The sequence below is a fragment of the Amblyomma maculatum genome, chromosome 5 (genome assembly GCF_055883805.1).
Source record: "Amblyomma maculatum isolate TAMU_Amacu chromosome 5, ASM5588380v1, whole genome shotgun sequence".
In the NCBI taxonomy this organism is placed as follows: Eukaryota; Metazoa; Arthropoda; class Arachnida; order Ixodida; family Ixodidae; genus Amblyomma; species Amblyomma maculatum.
The window spans coordinates 40,283,290-40,302,335 of record NC_139348.1 but is presented as its reverse complement, the minus strand read 5'-3'; the positions used below and the strand labels follow the sequence as shown (position 1 = coordinate 40,302,335).

Here is a 19,046-nt window from a genome sequence, read left to right as displayed (position 1 = left end):
GTAAAGAGCTGCGGTGAAATTTCACATTACAGAATATCATAATTATTGGTGTCATATTTTTGTTTGCAAGCAGTAATGGCTGATTACGAATAAGGCTTCATTTGTGTTGCACATCGTGTGATGTTCTAGTGCCTTACCATATTTTCACTGTGTATAATTTTTGTGCTTCAGGTGGGCTTCCAGGCATCCATGTACGCCACGTTTGTTCAGACACTGGTCTTCGACTTTGGTGGTTACCCCGTTCTTATCCGCAACTTCAGCGTTGATGTGGTGCCACCAGACATGCTGAATAACATTGAGCGTGTCCGTCGCGTCATCCTGCCAAAAAATGCCTGCTGGAGCCCGGCTATGGTTGACCTGGTGCCCTACAAGGAACGCAAAAGGTATCAGTGCTCTCCTTGCAAGACATCCAGCTGCTACTCTTTGAGATAGTTTGCATTAATGATGAAGGCATAGGAGGCATTTTTTATTCCTATATTGGAACTTTGCACACACTCTGTGGCAAAATAATTTTTGATGTCTTTGTTTATGTGTAGTGAATAGCAGAACCAGAGCGTAGATAAGCCATCTGTGAAAGCACTAGGTGATATCCTGGCTGCACAGCAACAAGTACTCTGTAAAAGAAGCAGTAATATCCTCTTTAGGAAGGTGGTTAGGCAGAGAGACACGATTTTTCCAGTACTATTTACCTTAGTCATTAAATACCATGCAGTCACAGTCAGTCTGAGTAGTCACAGTTCGCAGAACTTGTATGCTGAGTCCTTTAGTGTCCACTACACGAAGAGGCTGCAGTGAAGTGCTTGAGAGGCATGTAGATCCACAGTGATGGTGACCAGAAAGAAATGCCGATGCTTTTTAAAGTGAGAAGCTCATGTTCACTGCAAAACACCACATTTCTGACTCATCCATGTAGTTAAAATGCCTCCCATTGTATCAAGCCACTGCAGTGTGAGGCATATCACTTATTACAAGGTTGGTTACGAGCATTTCTGAAATGCTGTTATCCGTTCGATGCGTCTGTTAATTTCATAGTTTCACTATCATCTTTATTTTATTTTTCCAAGTGCATGATGTAGTAGACTTTAACCAGCCGAGATAATGCTTTATAATCGTAATATATATATACTATTTATATATTAGGGGTGTGTAAATGTTTGAAATTTTGAGTATGAATTGAATTAATATGTTTGTTATTCGATGTTTGAAATTTTTCAAATATTCAAAAATTCTCCGCAATTTCTCTGCACTGTGAACTTCATCGCAATGCCTGAGTGCTTGTATCGTGCAGTGAAGCATCCTCAAAATGAGATGGGGCCGTTTTGTGAAGGGGCAGGGGCCTTCAGGACAGTGGGCACGAAGTGAAGCACTTATAAAACTGGAGAAAAATTGTCATTCTCACTTTGTTTTCATCTCAGACGCAGACAACCACTGTGAAGGTGTTTATCGGATAAAATTACTTTGATTACTAGTTCAGTTTGCAGAGCGCAACAACTTAAGAATCATGAACATCTTCCGCTAACAGAAGAACCGTAAGTGGACATGGAAAAGTCCAAATGGGGAGACCAGAAATAAATTGACTTCATACTGGTTTCTAATCCCGCAATTATGTAGGATGTAGAGGTAATGGGAAAGTGTGATGCAGTGATCACAGGATAGTAAGGTCTCTAATTTATCTAAACCTGAAGAGGGAATGAAGCAGATTAGTAAGAAAGAAGTCCATAAACAAATTAGCGGTGAGGGGGAGGGCAAATGAGTTCAGGATCTCGCTACAGAATAGATATCCAGCTCTAACCGAGGTTGACAACATTAGTCAGAAGCAATGAACGATAATTTCAGGGATATTACTGAGTGCGCTGTAGAAGTAGGCGGTAGAATAGTTAGAGAGGATACCGGTAAGCTGTCTAGGGCGACGAAAGATTTGATTAAGAAACGCCAAAGTATGAAAGCTTCCAATCCAACAGACCAGATAGAATTGGCAGAGATACCAAAGCTAATCAATAAGCGCGAATGGCCGATATAAGGAAGTATAACATGGAGAAAATTGAGCGTAAAGAATGAAGGAAGCCTTAAAGCGGTGAAGACGAAATTAGGCATAGGAAAAAATCAGATGTTAGCGCTAAAGGACAAGGTGGGCAACGTCATCATGAAAATGGACGAGATAGTCAAAATAGCCGAGGAGTTCTATATTGATCTCTACAGTAGCCAAAGTAGTCAGGACAATAATGAGATTGGTGGTAGGGAAAAGCAATCAGACGTTCTGCCAGTGACGAAGGACGAGGTTAAGAAAGCATTAGAAACTATGAAAGCAGCTGGAGAGGATAAGGAAACTGTAGATTTGTTGAAGGACGGGGAGGATATTGTGCTAGGAGAACTGGTCACCCTGTATACGCAGTGCCTGGTGTCATCGACGGTACTAGAACCATGGAAGAATGAAAACATTACCTTAATTCATAAGAAAGGGGACGCTAAGGAATTGAAAAATTACAGACCAATCAGCTTACTGTCTGTTACGTATAAGATATTTACAAGGTAATCGCTAATAGAATTGGGACAACCTTACATTGCACCAAGCAAAAGATCAAGCAGGTTTTTGGAAAGGGTAATCTACTATCGATCATATCCATAGCATCAACCAGGTGATAGATAAAGGCTTGGAATATTGTCATGTCCTAGCCAAAAGACAGGACGATAACAGCGACCGCAGGTCAGCAGGGCAGCAGCAGGAAACAGGGCAGCGGCAGGGATCCCCAGAGCACCGAAAGGATCGCCCGCACCAGCATCATCTTTCTTCACGGAACGCCCGCACTTCCTCTTCTTCGGCTACACTGCCTTCCTCCAAAAAGAAGCATCGTCCCGATGCTAAACACAAAATTAGTTAACCGCCGCGCAGAAGCACACACGGTCTCTGAACGTTTGCTAGTTGAAGGAAGAGTTCTCAGTGATCACTGGTAATACGACTTAAGCCGCACTACGTGCACAATGTCAGGACACAAGGATCGGCGTGACGGCGGTTGCGTTACACAGGGCAACACCTCGTAATTAGGTTCACCGACACGACAAACAACTGTGTACGGCCTGAAATACCGCTTCATGAGTTTTTCTGAAAGCCCTCGACGGCGAACCGGTGTCCACACTCACACTTTGTCTCCGGGACGGAAATTGACGTCACATCTCCGGAGATTGTAGTGACGAGCATCGATACGCTGTTGCTGTCGTATGTGGAGTCTGGCCAGTTGCCGAGCCTCTTCTGTGCGTTCGTATACTAGCCGTACATCATCAGATACGTCGTCTGGCAGTGCGTAAGGCAGCATAGCGTCAAGCCTGGTGGTGACTTGCCTTCCATGCACTAGCTGGATGGGGGACATACGGGTGGTCTCCTGGACCGCGGTATTATAAGCAAAAGTGACATAGGGCAGTACCTCGTCCTAGTTCCGATGGTTGACGTCCACGTACATGGTGATCATATCGGCTATAGTTTTGTTGAGCCTCTCTGTCAGTCCATTAGTTTACGGACGATAAGCTGTGGCTCGTCGGTGGCTTGTGCACCTTAGGCGCAAGATCTCCTGAGTGAGCTTCGCCACAAACGCGGTGCCACGGTCAGTAATCAGCACTGCTGGGACACCGTGCCGAAGGACACTGCTCTCGATAAAAATTTGGCTGCCTCAGCAGCTGTTTCTGAAGGAAGTGCGCGGGACTCTGTGTAGCGTGCTAGTTCGTTGCTATAATAATGTACTTGTTGCCTGATTACTACGTCTGAAAGGGGCCAAAAAAAATTAGAAAAGTTCAACGCTGCTGAACCAAATATTGAGCAAAAGCAATAGCTGCGGGTGACCGAGCATTCTTCTAATTCTTCTTCTTCTTCCTCCCCAGCCCACACATAGAGCCCCGCTTTAACCAAGTCGTATGAATGTGCCTCAGTGGCCTAGAGGGCTAATGAAATGCCAAGGTCCTGGCAGGCTGATTCTAACATAAGCGTCCCATGTGAAACGAGAGACCCAAGTTGGCAGCTCCTGCCAGCCCACATATAAAGCCCCCTCTTTAACCAAGCCGTATGAATGTGCCTTATTGGGCTCTAGGAGTAACGTGAATGCCAGGGTCCTGGCAGGCTGGTTCTGATATAACCGTCTCATGTGAAACGAGAGACTCAAGTTGGCAGCTCCTGCCAGCTTGGAGTCATCTACGGGGGTCGTCTAATGGTCAAAGGTCAATGGTGGTCACCGTCAGGCCACGCTGATGGCTCAAACTTCAAGCAGTATTGCCTTCACAATAAAATCCATTCCAATAGTATAAAATGGAGCACTCGGTGGCTCGATTGGCTGGAGATGACCCGCCAGTCACATAGGAGGTGTTTTTCGCCTTTGGCACTTGTGGCAGGTTCTTGTATATTGACGCATATACTTCGCGAGTTTCGGCCAGTAATATTTTTCTCGAATACGCGAAAGCGTTCTGGTGTATCCTGATGACCAGCGGTAGGATCGTCGTGGCACGCTTTAGTGACCTCACTGTGCAGGTCTTCCTGCACAACAAGAAGCCACAATCTCTGGCTGCTGTAGAAATTCTTCTGGTACATGACACCATTTCGGATCTTAAATGCAGGGAGAATTTGCAGAAAATTCCGAGGTACGGCATCTTCATCTCCTGCAAGATGCACCATCAGTTGACGAAGCTGTGGATCATGTCATTGCCGATCTGCCATATCGTCAGGATTCAAGGCCCCAAGGAAGCTGCCTTCCTCATCATCTGCGCCTCTTGGTGATGGTCCCACAGGTGCCCGAGACAAGCAGTCAGCATCATGATGTTTTCTTACGGATTTATGCACAATCATGACTTCGTACTCCTGTAGCCAAAGGCTCCACCTTGCAACCCGGCCCGCGGGATCCTTAAGGTTGGCCAGCCAGCACAGCGAATGGTGGTCGGTGACCACATGAAACGGGTGGCTGTACAGATAAGGCCAAAACTTGGTTAAGGCCCAGATGATGGCTAGGCACTCTTTTTCTATTTCTATCTCTATCTCTGGCTGCTGTCTCTATCTCTATCTCTATCATGACTTCGTACTCCTGTAGCCAAAGGCTCCACCTTGCAAGCCGACCCGCGGGATCCTTAAGATTGGCCAGCCAGCACAGCGAATGGTGGTCGGTGACTGCATGAAACGGGCAGCTGTACAGATAAGGCCGAAACTTGGTTATTGCCCAGATGACGGCTAGGCACTCTTTTTCTATTTTCGAGTAATTGCTTTCCGTCTTGAAGGCTCAACGGCTTGCGCACGCAATAACCCGCTCAGTGCCATCCTGAAATTGTACAAGCACTGCCCGTAGTCCTTTGTGTCTGGCGTCCGTGTGGAGCTCAGTGTCGGCATTTTGATCGAAGTGGCCTAATATAGGTAGTGACAAAAGGGCTTAGTTGCCTGAATGCTAACTCTTGCTTTTCATTCCACACAAAGTCGACACTGTCTTTCGTAAGGTGGATTAGCGGTGCTGCAATCGGGGCGAAGTTGCGAACGAAACGTCTGAAGTAAGCACACAGACCAAGAAAGCTTCTGACAGTTTTCTTGTCTGGCGGTGGTGGGAAGGACGCCACGGCTGCTGTTTTCTCGGGATCTGGTTTCATGCCTCTGTGGCTGACTCTATGCCCAAGAAACTTCAGCTCACCATATGCGAACCGGCATTTCGAAGACTTGAGTGTGAGTCCGGCGTTCTGTATAGCACGAAGAACCGCTTCGAGGCGCACAAGGTGGTCAGCGAAGGTGCTTGAAAAGATAGTCATCCAGATAAACTAGACTCGTCTGCCACTTCAGTCCAGCGAACACAGTGTCCATGACGCGTTGAAATAGTGTGGGCGCTGTACATAAACCAAACGGCACCACCTTGAACTCATAAAGGCCATCCGGTGTTATAAACGCGGTCTTTTCTCGGTCTCGCTCATCCACTTCGATCTGCCAGTATCCACTTTTCAAATCAATAGACGAAACGAAAAGTAGCGGGCGTGACGGAGCCGATTGAGTGTGTCATCGATTCATGGTAGTGGATATACATCCTTCTTTGTCACCTTGTTGAGTCGCCTGTAGTCCACACAGAACCGAAGCGTCCCGTCTGTTTTCTTTACCAGCGCAACAAGTGTGGCCCACGGACTGTTTGAAGGCTGGATGACATCGTCATGTAGTATTTTTCGCACTTGTTGTATTGCTTCTCTTTCCTTTTGGGAAACTCGGTATGGCAGGTGGCGAATTGGATGGGCCGCGCCATCGACAATAATTCTATGTTTCGCGACGGGCGTCTCGCGAACCCTGGATGTCGTTGAAAATGCCCGCGGTAGCGATACAAAAGCTCAAATAATTCACTTGTCTGGGAAGACTCAAGGTTTTTCTCGATGTTCAGTTGCAAAGGTTTTTCCTCGTGCGGTTCAGGTGGAATATCCCTCTCAGGCAACACAAAAGCCTCAGGAGCATCGCTTATCTCTTCTATATAGGCTATAGCTGCCCCTTTTGTCACATGCTGCGGCTCGTTCCTAAAGTTCGTCACGAAGATGTTGGCACGTCCTTCCTGAACATCGGCTATTCCTCTCGCAACAGCAATTTCCTTCAAAAGCAACATTTGTTCATTTCCTTCCAGTAGGCCTTCGCCACATGCGGAGGTCTCGGCTCGAACAGGTAGAAATACTGTCGAGAGCGGTGGCAAGTTCACATGCTCGGCATCAACTTTAAGTGCAACTGGGGGGGCTCTACGAAATATCGGCGATGGAGGACATGCTCGGAGGGTCAACTTATTCTGCCCTACATTGATGACTGCACCATATTCACAGAGAAAGTCCATTCCAAGAATAACATCCTTGGAGCAATTCTCTAAGATCAAAAATTTGGCGGGGCACGTCTCACCGTGAATTTCGATGTGGGAGGTGCATTTTCCAACAGGCATTATAAGGTGACCTCCTGCGGTTCGTATCGCAGGCCCATCCCACTGGGTGGTCACCTTGCAAACTCGGCGACATAACTTCAATGTGGGAGGTGCATTTTCCAACAGGCATTATAAGGTGACCTCCTGCGGTTCGTATCGCAGGCCCATCCCACTGGGTGGTCACCTTGCAAACTCGGCGACATAACTTTCCACTGAATACCAAGTAATTGGCGGCAGTGTCAACGAGTGCAGTGACCATGTGACCGTCAATTATAATGCTTACAATACTAGAGACCGCAAAACTGTTTTCGTTTCCGCGTGTGCCGTTGTCCGTGGTGTCAGATGTTAACATACGTGGAGGCTCTATCGTCCCAATTCGGCAACGCCACCTCCAGGCATCACCATACTCAGTTTTCCCAACGAGGAAGAGGAGACAAGCTCTCGCAGTGAGATTCGCGAGGAGGCGTAGGAGGGCGGCGTGGCGAGTGCGAGCGGGTTACACAGTCATCAGTTTGCATCGGCGATGAAGAGCATGGAAGATATTCACGGTCATCGGTTTGCATCGAGGATGAAATGCGTCGAAGATACTCCTGGATATCTCGGGGTTGTTCTCCATAACGAGGTAGGCGGTCGCTCTGCCTGAGTCTTCGCAGGCTGAGATCTCGGTATGGGCAGCGCCGGTACATGTGGTCAGGTTCACCACAGTGGAAACACAATGGTCGGCTGTCCGGAGTCCTCCAGATGTCGACTTTTCGTCTTCTCCGCGGCTCCGAGTATGCGTCATGCTGCGTCAGGAATTCATAGCTTCGAGGTCCAGAATCCTCAGCGGAGGCTGACGGAGAACGGCAGCATAACTCTCAGCCAGTTGTTCTGCAGCAGCAACCATTGGCCCAGTAGCGACGGCTTCAGGTGTGAATGCCTATCTCAGTTCCTCACGAACGGCCGTAGTGATAGTGGTGAAAGCTGCTCAGGAGCTGGGAAAAACCTCCAGAGCTCATCGAGCACGACTTCGCGAATGATTTCGCGAACGTCGGTGAAGCCAGCACCACTAGGGCCAGACGAGGCAAGGCTCGAGACATTGGGGTAGGTGCCCAGTCGCTGATAGTGGTTTGTTCTAAGGCCAATGCGCGCTCAATGTTAGTCGCTTCAGCCACAAAACTGGCTACTGTAATCGGCTGATCGCGTATAAGTCCGCCAAAGATGTCTTTTCGGACGCCTCGCATCAATTTTTTTTTCCTTAGTAGCCTGTGGATCCGCGCGAGCACTCAGGCGCAGCATCTCCTCTACAAAGCTTCTCATACTTTCGGCAGGGCCCTGAATTCGAGCTTGGAGGACATCTTCAGCGTGCTGTCGTCGGGGCTGGTTCACAAACGTGCGCACCAATTCATTCTTTCAATTCACTCTTACTCGCACTTCCCCTTCTTCGGTCTTTATACATAGCATGCGTTGATTACAAAAAAGCATTTGACTCTGCAGAAACTGAGGCGGTCATGCAGGCATTGCGAAATCAGGGTGTAGACGAGCCATACATGAAAGTACTGGAAGATATATATTGTAACGGGTATTGCGCCGAACGTTCAGGCAATGCTCTGAGCCTAGAAGACTGCCGAAGTCCAAGAGTGGTCCGAGCAGTGGTCTGAGCGCGGTTCCAGGCAACCAACTTCGTCGTCTACGCCAACTAGCCTCTGACTGTGTCCGCTTCGTCGTCGGCTACTAGGAAGAAGTTAGCGAAAGGGTGCACAAAAGTGTCATGAGGACACAGCGGCGTTGACGAAAAGTTCAGTCATGCACGATCATGATAGGGCTTCAGCCGAACCACGTGCATGACTTCAGGACGCTGTGGCCTTCGGGATGGAGCTGAAGCTGCGGGAACAACGGCGTAGGTGACGTCACTGATACGGCGAACAATCTCGTAAGGGCCGAAGTATCGGCTTAGTAACTTTTCAGATAGGCCGCGATGACAAACAGGTGTCCACTCCCAGACGAAGTCGCCCGGCTCGTAAGTGACGATTCTTCGGCTCAGGTTATACCGAGCAGCGTCATTCGCCTGTTGTCGGTGGATTCTGAGGCGTGCTAGTTGCCGCGCTTCCTCAGCATGCTGAACAAAGATGTCGGCGTCAAGTTCAGCGTCAGAGCCGCAAGAAGGACCAACTGGCATCATGGCATCCAATGGCGTGCTCACTTGGCGACCGAAGACAAGTTGGAACGGGGTCAGTCGCGTCGTCTCTTGAGTGGCGGTATTGTATGCGAAAGTTATATGGCAAAATTGCATCCCAGGTGCGATGTTCTGCGTCCACATACATAGAAATCATGTCGGTGAGGGTGCAATTGAGGCGCTCCACCAGCCCGTTGGTTTGAGGGTGATACGCTGTCGCACGTCGATGGCTAGTGTGAGTCAGAGTCATGACCAACCGGATTAGGCGAGCCATAAAAGCTGGTCCACGGTCAATGATTACCACGGCGGGGGCGCCATGACGTAGGACAATGTTATGAACGAAAAATTGAGCAACTTCGGCTGCAGTACCTTTAACAAGGGATGCGGTCGCTGCGTACCGTGTTAGGTAGTCTGTCGCGACGACTACCCAACGGTTGCCAGACGAGGACTTCGGAAAAGGACCGAGAAGATCCATGCCCACTTGATGGAAAGGGGTCTTCGGCGGAGCAATAGGCTGAAGAAATCCAGCGGGTTTCATTGGCGGAGACTTCCGACGTTGGCAATCACGACATGAGCGTACATAGGCCCGCACCGATGGGAGTAACCTGGGCCAATAATACTTTTGACGAATTCGTGCAAGTGTACGGCTCACCCCCAGGTGGCCGGCGGGGGGTTCATCATGACAGGCACTCAATATATCTCGGCGCAACTCGGAGGGCACAACAAGGAGAAACGTCTCTTCACTGTTAGCAAAATTTCGCTTGTAGAGCACGTTACCACGCAGAGTGAACGTTTGAAGCCCACGATGAAAAACACAGGGATTACGGGCGTCGACGCCCTGCAGATAGTCGACGAGTGACGCTAACTCTGGGTCCATTTTCTGCAGCTGCGCCATTTGGGTTGTACTAATAGCCCCCAGAAAGGGAAAATCATCGGCCGTTTCTTCTGGACATATGGCGATGGGCGAGCGCGACAGACAGTCAGCATCCTGATGCTTCCATCCTGATTTGTATACGACTGTTACGTCATACTCTTGTAATCTAAGGCTCCATCTAGCCAATAGTCCTGAGGGGTCTCTGAGGCTTGCGAGCCAGCATAATGAATGATGGTCGCTTATAACGCGGAAAGGTCGGCCATAGAGGTATGGTTGGAACTTTGTGAGGGCCCATATTACCGCCAGACATTCTTTCTCAGTTGTTGAATAGTTGGTTTCGGAGCGGGTAAGTGTTCGGCTCGCGTAAGCGATGACCCGTTCTGCACTGTCTTGCCACTGAATTAGTACTGCACCAACCCCAACGTTGCTGGCATCAGTGTGAACGTTAGTTGCGGCGTTTTCGTCAAAATGGCCTAGTATCGGGGATTCTGTAGGCGGCTGCGAAGCTCAAGGAAAGCGGCCTCTTGTTCACTTCCCCACAGGAACGGCGTGTCATCTCGAGTCAGTGTGGTTAGCGGTTCCGCGATGTGCGAAAAATCTCGTACAAAGCGTCTGTAATAGGAGCACAAACCTAAGAACCATCGAACAGCTTTCTTGTCAGTAGGGTGCGGAAAACCAGAAACGGCAGCTGTCTTTTCAAGGTCCGGGTGAACACCTTTTGCGCTGACCACGTGACCAAGGAAGCGGAGTTCCTCAAAGCCGAAGTGACATTTCTCCGGTTTGATTGTCAGGTTGGTGTCTCGGAGAGCTTTTAACACAAGGCGTAACCTTTCTAGGTGTTGGTTGAAGGTGGTCGAAAATATGACGACATCATCCAGGTAAACCAAACACAACTTCCACTTCAAACTGGACAGAACGGTGTCCATCATGCGTTGGAACGTGGCCGGTGCCGAACATAGGCCGAACGGTAGCACCTTAAACTCATACAAGCCATCGGGTGTCACGAAAGCTGTCGTCTCCCGGTCTCTCTCATCCACTTCTATTTGCCAGTACCCACTTTTTAGGTCTAGCGACGAGAAGTATCGGGCATCTCACAGTCGATCGAGTGCGTCGTCTATGCGGGGAAGTGGGTAAACGTCCTTTTTAGTGATGAGATTAAGTTTTCTGTAATCGACACAGAACCGCAGAGTGTTGTCCTTCTTTCTGACGAGAACAACCTGCGAAGCCTACAAGCTTGTAGATGGCTGAATGACATTGTCGGAAAGCATTTCGGTGACCTTTCTCTCGACCTACACGAGGCACGAGTCACATTCTCGACCGAACGGGCAGTGGCACGCTTAGACACCCACGATCCCTGTAGCCATGCTCTGCGTATTGTGGAGGATGATGTCACGGTGCCACCACGGTGCAGTGTCGTAATGCGCGTGCAGAATGATCTATTTCATGACTTTGAGGGCATGGCGGAGGGTCATATCCCGCTGCTGCTTGAGAGGGGTCTTATTGTTGCCTGAGGTCTCGTCCACCTATGGGATGGCTGCACTACCATTCTGCTCACCAACCAGCAACCACTTCATCGTCTACGCCAACTAGCCACTGATTGTCTCCGCTTCGTCGTCGACTATAGCTTGTATCAATATTGTCACAAACACGGTGATTAAGGATACCAAGGATAGCAGGGGGTAGCCCAGACACAACGGCAACAACCAGCACAAACGCAAACGTGCAAGTGACACTTTGTCGTTCTTTTCAACTTCGTCTTCGTTCACATCTATTACCCCCCCTTCCGAAAAAAAAAATGAGGACGGCCGGTAAAAACGGTGTGAAAAGCAAGAGAGTAGTCACAGCGGGTGGCCATACATTATCTGTGGTAGTACAGCTTCAGCCGCACAATGTGCACAGGGTGGCCATACATTATCTGTGGTAGTACGGCTTCAGCCGCACAATGTGCACAATGTCTGAGCTGGGCTTTCGACGTTCTGGTTGTGTGGCACCGTCTGGAATAACTTCATAACTGAGGTCACTCACACGACACAACACTTTGTACGACCCGAAGTAGCGGGAAAGGAGTTTCTCTGACAAGCCTGGATGGCGAACTGGTGTCCATATCCAGACTTGGTCCCCAGGTTTGTAGTCAACCTGGCGGTGCCGGAGGTTGTAACGGTGCACGTCAGAGGTCTGCTGCCGCCCGTGGCAGGCTTCCTTAGCGCGGATGGCATTATGCTGGGCATCTGGGGAAAGCTGGTCGTCATCTGGTCACAGGAGCATGGAGTCGAGCATGCTCTGAACTTCGCGTCCGTAAACAAGTCGAAATGGTGTGAAGCGCATCGTTTCTTGTAAGGCTGTATTATACGCAAATGTGACGTACGGCAGCACCTCGTCCCAGGTCTTGTTCTGCACATCGGTGTACACTAACAACATGTTCGCAATAGTCTTATTCAATCTTTTTGCAAGACCATTGCTTTGTGGATGGTACGCTGTGGTCTTGCGATGGGTCGTGCAACTCAGCTCAAATATGCGGTCGATGAGCTGCGAAGTGAAAGCTGTCCCTCTGTCAGTAATGACGTATGAAGGGGCGCCATGCCGCAAGACTATGCTGTGCATGAAAAACTCGGCTACTTCGGAAGCTGTGGTATGAGGGGTTGCCTTTGTCTGAGCGTATCAAGTCAGGTAGTCGGTAGCGACTACTATCCATTTGTTTCCCGCCTGCGACAAAGGGAAAGGGCCAAGGAGATCCATGCCGATTTGGTCAAACGGAATACATGGTGCTTTAACGGGCTTGAGAAATCCGGCAGGCTTCAGGGGTTGTATTTTACGGCGCTGGCATTCGCGACAGGTTCTTACATAGCGTTTCACAGTTGCGAATAGTGTTGGCCAGTAATACATGTTGCACACTCGAGCAAGCGTCCGTGAGTAACCCAAATGACCAGATGTTGGTTCATCATGGCAAGCAAGGAGAATATCCGCACGGAGCTCGCATGGCACTACCAGGAGGTAAGCTCTTTCTTGGCCTTGGGAGTTTCTTTTATACAAGACGCCTTGCCGTATACAGAAGGAACCATGGTGCCGAGATAGGTGTCGAGGGAGGGTCGTATCATGCCCTTCCAGATAATCGATGAGTGGAAAGATGTCTGGATCAGCTCTTTGTCGATCCCTGAGCTCAGATGCGCTGAAGGCTCCTAGAAAGCCGCTATCGTCATCGACTGTAGCATCGCCAGTGTCAACGGGTGCTCGTGACAGCGTGTCGGCGTCTTGTTTGCGGCCTGACTTAAAAATAATAGTTATGTCGAACTCCTAAAGCAGTGAACTCCAGCGTGCAAGTCGTCCAGATGGGCCTCGCAGATTTGCCAGCCAGCACAAGCACTAAATTCGCAGCGATGGCGTAGCGGTAGAACATCCGCCTTGCATGCAAGAGGACCGGGGTTCAAATCCAGGTGCCGCGCAATTCTCCACCGGATTAAAAACAAAAAATCCGCGTGTCGATGGAATTGCATAAATAGGTTTGGGGTGCGACCTGATGCCGGTTAACACCTCCGGCAATGCACTCCCTCACCAGAACAGGAGTTGGCCACCCTGGTGCAGTAATTGGCCGCAACCTCTCATGATAAGCTCCACAAAACCCCGGCCTTCAGTCACCAGCGGCTGCGGAACAACTGACCACGACGGCGGTCGGACCTGTGACACAGCAGGGGGTGCTAAGAATGCCTGGCTCCGCTGGACAGGCCGCCATTGGAAACTGATCCTGGCAACGTTTAATGCTAGAACCCTAGCTAGTGAAGCTAGTTTAGCGGTGCTCTTACAGGAACTAGAGGGTATGAAATGGGATGTCATAGGGAGGCCGAATGTGGCATATACTGTACTGAAGGATGAACATGTACTGTGTTATCAAGGTTTACCAGAGCGGCGACAACTAGGAGTAGGTTTCCTTGTCAATAAGTATATAGCAGGTAATATAGATGAATTCTATAGTATTAATGAGAGGGTGGCAGGCATCATAATTAGGCTTAATAGGCGGTATAAACTGAAGGTTGTACAGGCCTATGCACCCACATGTAGTTATGGTGACCAGGCAGTTGAAAGCTTCTACGAAGATGTAGAATCGGCAATGAGAAAAGTAAAGACGCAGTATACTGTACTAATGGGCGACTTCAATGCCAAGGTAGGGGAAAAGCAGGCAGGAGACAAGGCAGTAGGTGACTATGGCATTGGTTCTAGGAATAGCAGGGGGAGTTACTAATTGAGTTTGCAGAGCGCAATAACTTACGAATCATGAATACCTTCTTCAGCAAACGGAAGAGCCGGAAATGGACATGGAAAAGCCCGAACGGGGAGACTAAAAATGAAATCGACTTCATAATGTGTTCAACCCCCGCCATTATGCAAGGTGTAGAGGTAATCGGGAAAGTGCGATGCAGTGACCACAGGATGGTGAGGTCCCGAATGAGCCTAAATCTGAAGAAGGAACGCAACAGATTAGTAAGAAAGAAACCCATTAACGAATTAGCGGTGAGGGGGAGGGCAGAAGAGTTCAGGATCTCGCTAAAAATAGGTATTCAGCTCTAACCGAGGATGGCGACATTACCCTAGAAGCAAGGAACAATAATTTCAGAGATATCATTACTGAGTGCGCGGTAGAAGTAGGCGGTAGGATTGTTAGAGAGGATACCGGTAAGCTGTCTAAGGAGACGAAAGATTTGATTAAGAAACGCCAGAGTATGAAAGCTTCCAATCCAACAGACCGGATCGAATTGGCCGAGATATCAAAGCTAATCAATAAGCGCAAGGTGGCCGATATAAGAAGTATAGCATGGAGAAAATTGAGCATGCTGTAAAGAACGGGGGAAGCCTTAAAGCGGTAAAGAAGAAATTGGGCATAGGCAAAAACCAGATGTATGCGATAAGGGACAAGGCGGGCAACGTCATCACGAATATGGATAAGATAGTCAAAGTAGCCGAGGAGTTCTATACAGATCTCTACAGTAGCCAAAGTAGTCAGAACCGTAATGATATTGGCGGTAGGGAAAAACAGTCAGACGTTTCACCAGTTACAAAGGACGAGGTCAAGAAAGCATTAGAAATTATGAAAAGGGGCAAATCAGGTGGAGAGGATCAGATAACTACAGATTTGCTGAAGGACGGGGGGGATATTGTGCTAGAAAAACTGGCCACCCTGTATACGCAGTGCCTGGTGTCATCGACGGTACCGGAACCATGGAAGAATGCAAACATTATCCTCATTCATAAAAATGGGGACACTAAGGACCTTAAAAATTACAGACCAATCAGCTTACTATCTGTTACGTATAAGGTATTTACTAAGGTAATCGCTAATAGAAGCAGGACAACCTTAGACTTCAATCAAGCAAAGGATCAAGCAGGGTTTTGGAGACGGTACTCTACTATCGATCATATCCATACCATCAATCAGGTGATAGAAAAATGCTCGGAATATAACCAGCCCTTATACATAGCATTCATTGATTACGAAAAAGCATTTGACTCAGTTGAAACCTTGGCGGTGATGCAGGCATTGCGAAATCAGGGGGTAGACGAGCCGTACGTGAAAATGCTGGAAGATATATTATAGTGGCTGCACAGCAACCATAGTTCTGCATAAAGAAAGTAACAAAATTCCCATAAAGGAAGGTGTTAGGCAAGGAGACACAATTTTCCCAGTACTATTCACAGCTTGCTTAGAGGAAGTATTCAGAGACTTGGAATGGGAGCAGTTAGGGATACGGGTAGATGGAGAATACCTCAGTAATCTGCGATTTGCTGATGACATTGCCTTTCTAAGCAACTTGGGGGATGAACTCCAAATAATGATTGATGACCTAGACAGGAAAAGTAGAAAGGTAGGCTTGAAAATCAATATGCAGAAGACTAAGGTAATCTTCAACAGCCTCGGGAAGGAACAGCAGCTTACATTAGGTAGCGAAGTACTGGAAGTAGTAGGCGAATATGTCTACTTAGGACAGGTAGTAACTGCAGATCCGGACCATGAAAAGGAAATAAGAAGAAGAAGATTGGGATGGAGCGCATTTGGCAAGCACTCGCATATTATGACTAGCAGCTTACCTGTATCGCTATAGAGGAAAGTATACAACAGTTGCATCTTACCTGTACTCACCTATGGGGCTGAAACGTGGAGGTTAACCAAGAGAGTTCTACTTAAGTTGAGGACAACCCAGAGGGCTATGGAACGAAAAATGGTAGGGGTAACCTTAAGAGATAGGAAGCGTGCAGAGTGGGTCAGAGAAATAACTCAAGTTACCGACATTCTAGTGGAAATTGAGAAGAAGAAATGGGCATGGACAGGACATGCAGTGCAAAGAGAGGATAACCGATGGTCGCTTAGGGTAACAAACTGGATTCCAATGGAAGGAAAGCGTAGCAGGGGGCAGCAGAAATTTAGGTGGACCGATGAGGTTATGAAGTTCACAGGGGTGAAGTGGATGCAGCTAGCACAGGACCGGGTTAATTAAAAGAACATGGGAGAGGCCTTCGCCCTTCAGTGGTTATAGTCACCCCTGATGATGATGGTTTGAAAGCTAAAGCCCAGTCACGATAAATAATAAATAATAAATTTTATTTCTGCCTCAAAGATATATGGACAGAGGAGCTGCAGAAAAAGCTGTAAAAATACAGCTTGACAAAGCCGCAGCCCCATTTTACAGGCAACAGCAGAAGACAAACAACGACTCAACTGCTGGTGTCGTATAAACGAAACAAAAGAACAAAAATGTAATGCTATACATCGCAAGAGCACTTCAAGCGTACTGAGTAAACACAGGGATAAAAAGATTGTTATTACATATGACACTCTCATACATAAAATATAAGATACAGAAGCAGACTTATTTTGGCACAACTGAGGATGAAAATTGTTTGGAGCTACCTTCTATATACATCCTACGCAATACCTTATGAGTACAAGTGAATAAGTCAAAATGTGCAGATGTATAAGCGTTCAGAAGGGAAGGGAGTGTGAATTGCAAATATTCTTGCCCGGAGTTTAGGCGTGTTGTTGGCACCATCCATTGTTCGGGTTGTCTGAAAGGGTAATTTGTGGTTTTCGCTTGCAAGTTTGCCAATCGTCGAATATGGTTTGTACCATTTTTTATTTCTGTTTTGTAAGAAATGCTCAACCGGTATCGATATAATTCATAGATTTGGACCACACCGGCTGCAAGAAAGAGACCTTTGCTGGGTGACCCATAGCTAACATTGAAGTCGTAGCGAGGGACCCTTTTCTGCAACATGTGTATTTTGTGAAGACAAGAATGTGTTGCAGTTCCCCATAAAAGATGACAATAATTTACGTGAGAATAAAAAGGTGCGTTATAACGAGTTAGTTTGAGTGACGTCGGAAGAATGTGCCGTCTGCAACCAATCATGCACACTACTCTAGCCAGTTTGACAACGTGATTTACATGGTGTTCCCATGACATGGTTGAAGAAAATATAACTCCAAGGCATTTAAAATGATTAACTATTTCTATAGGTCGAGAATTATATAGAATATAACTGTGAGTAGAAATCGGCTTGTTTTTCGGGTGAAATATTACGGCTTTTGTCTTCTTTTCATTCACGCGCATATCATTAGATTTTGACCATTTTTCCAGCGTGACCATTGTATTGCAAGGCACTATTAGATCCTGAATGTTTTTCCCAGCAAAAAAAATACTCGTGTCGTCAGCGTATATGATGAATTTAGCATTTTTGTTAATGTTAACAATGTCATTAAGGAATATATTGAAAAGAAGTGGGCCTAACACGCTGCCTTGAGGGACGCCAGAAAATATAGGTTTTACCTCTGATAGTAGATTATTTAAGCTAACTGCTTGTTTTCTTTACGAAAGATATGATTTTATTAACATTGCAGCCTGGCCTCGGATACCATAGTACCATAACTTCTTTAGGAGTAATTCATGATTCACCAAGTCAAATGCCTTTGAAAAATCTACAAATATACCTATTACAAAAGCTCTGTTATCAAACTGGGACAGAATATATTCTTTTTGGTCAGAAACATACATTGACAGCATGTCATTGACAACATACACGATGGTGGTACATTGACAGCATGTCGGTCAGTGTGCGATTAAGGCGCTCAATAAGACAATTCGTTTGTGGATGGTAGACCGTTGGGAACTTATGACGCTTAGCACATGAGTGGATTAGGTCGTTAACAACTTGAGAAAGGAGCAGCGACTGCGGTTAGTGACCAGTTGATCAGGAGAGCCTTGGAGCAAGATGTCGTCACGCAGAAGAAAGCCTGCAACATCGGAGGGACGTGGGGATAGGTTTGATTATGGCATACCGAGTGGCGTAATCAGTCGCCACGGTAATCCATTTGTTCCATGGCCCAAGCAGGTCGAGACCAACACGAGAGGACTCGGTTGGAATTATAAGGGGTTGCGAGGGCCCACTTGGCTGAAAGAGGGTGCACATATCTTCCGGCGCTGGCACTGCTCACAAGCAGCGGTAAAGGCTAGGCACGTAGAAATAATGTCAACACATTGTCATATGTGCGCATTGTCATTTATGTGTGGCACTGCCAGGTGCCCTGCTGTAGAGGCATCATGAAGATGTGCAAGAGCAGTAGAATGCAGATGAGTCGGGACGACAAGCAAAATATCTACACCATCTGGGTGCATGTTGCTTCGGTATATTTCGTTACGCAGCACAAACAAACTGACTGACCGATTGGAGCTAGTGCGCAGGTGATCAATAATCCTGTGCAAGGAAGGGTCATGACGCTGATATGAAGAAAGTCCAAGATGGATAAAGCGCAGTCGTCGGTTGTATGGTCAGGCAGTTCAGGAGAATCGACGGGATGACGGGACAAGCAGTCGGCGTGTTGATGTAAGTGGCCTGATTTGTACACAATACTAATACATGTATTCTTGTAATCGCAAAGCCCAGGGACCTAAGCAGCCTATGAGGACAGCCAACACAAAGCGGAATTTGGTCAACGCACAAACAAGTGTGAGACATTCTCGCTTCGTAATACATAGAGTAGCTGCGCTCGGACGGAGATAGCACGTGGCTGGCGTAGGCAATATCACGAGTGGCCGTGCTGGTACTGGGCAACGATGGCGCCAATAACATGGACATTAGCGTCGGT

At 47.7% G+C, this 19,046-nt stretch overlaps 1 protein-coding gene across 5 annotated transcripts in view; it reads left to right on the top strand.

Moving 5' to 3' along the window:
* Nucleotides 1–19,046, top strand: part of LOC146188114 (ATP-dependent RNA helicase with zinc finger domain-like) — a 153,915-nt gene that overhangs the window by 60,025 nt on the left and 74,844 nt on the right. For 4 of the 5 annotated variants that reach the window (XR_014707483.1, XM_084603637.1, XM_084603635.1 and 1 more), the window contains exon 5: nucleotides 172–383. Coding sequence is in view for 4 of the 5 variants with exons in the window: in XM_084603637.1 (XP_084459763.1) it covers nucleotides 172–383 (212 nt within the window). In the remaining variant the exon portion in view is untranslated. Of the gene's footprint in view, nucleotides 1–171; nucleotides 384–19,046 lie in introns of those variants that run through there. The other variant, XM_084603638.1, reaches the window with a different exon arrangement.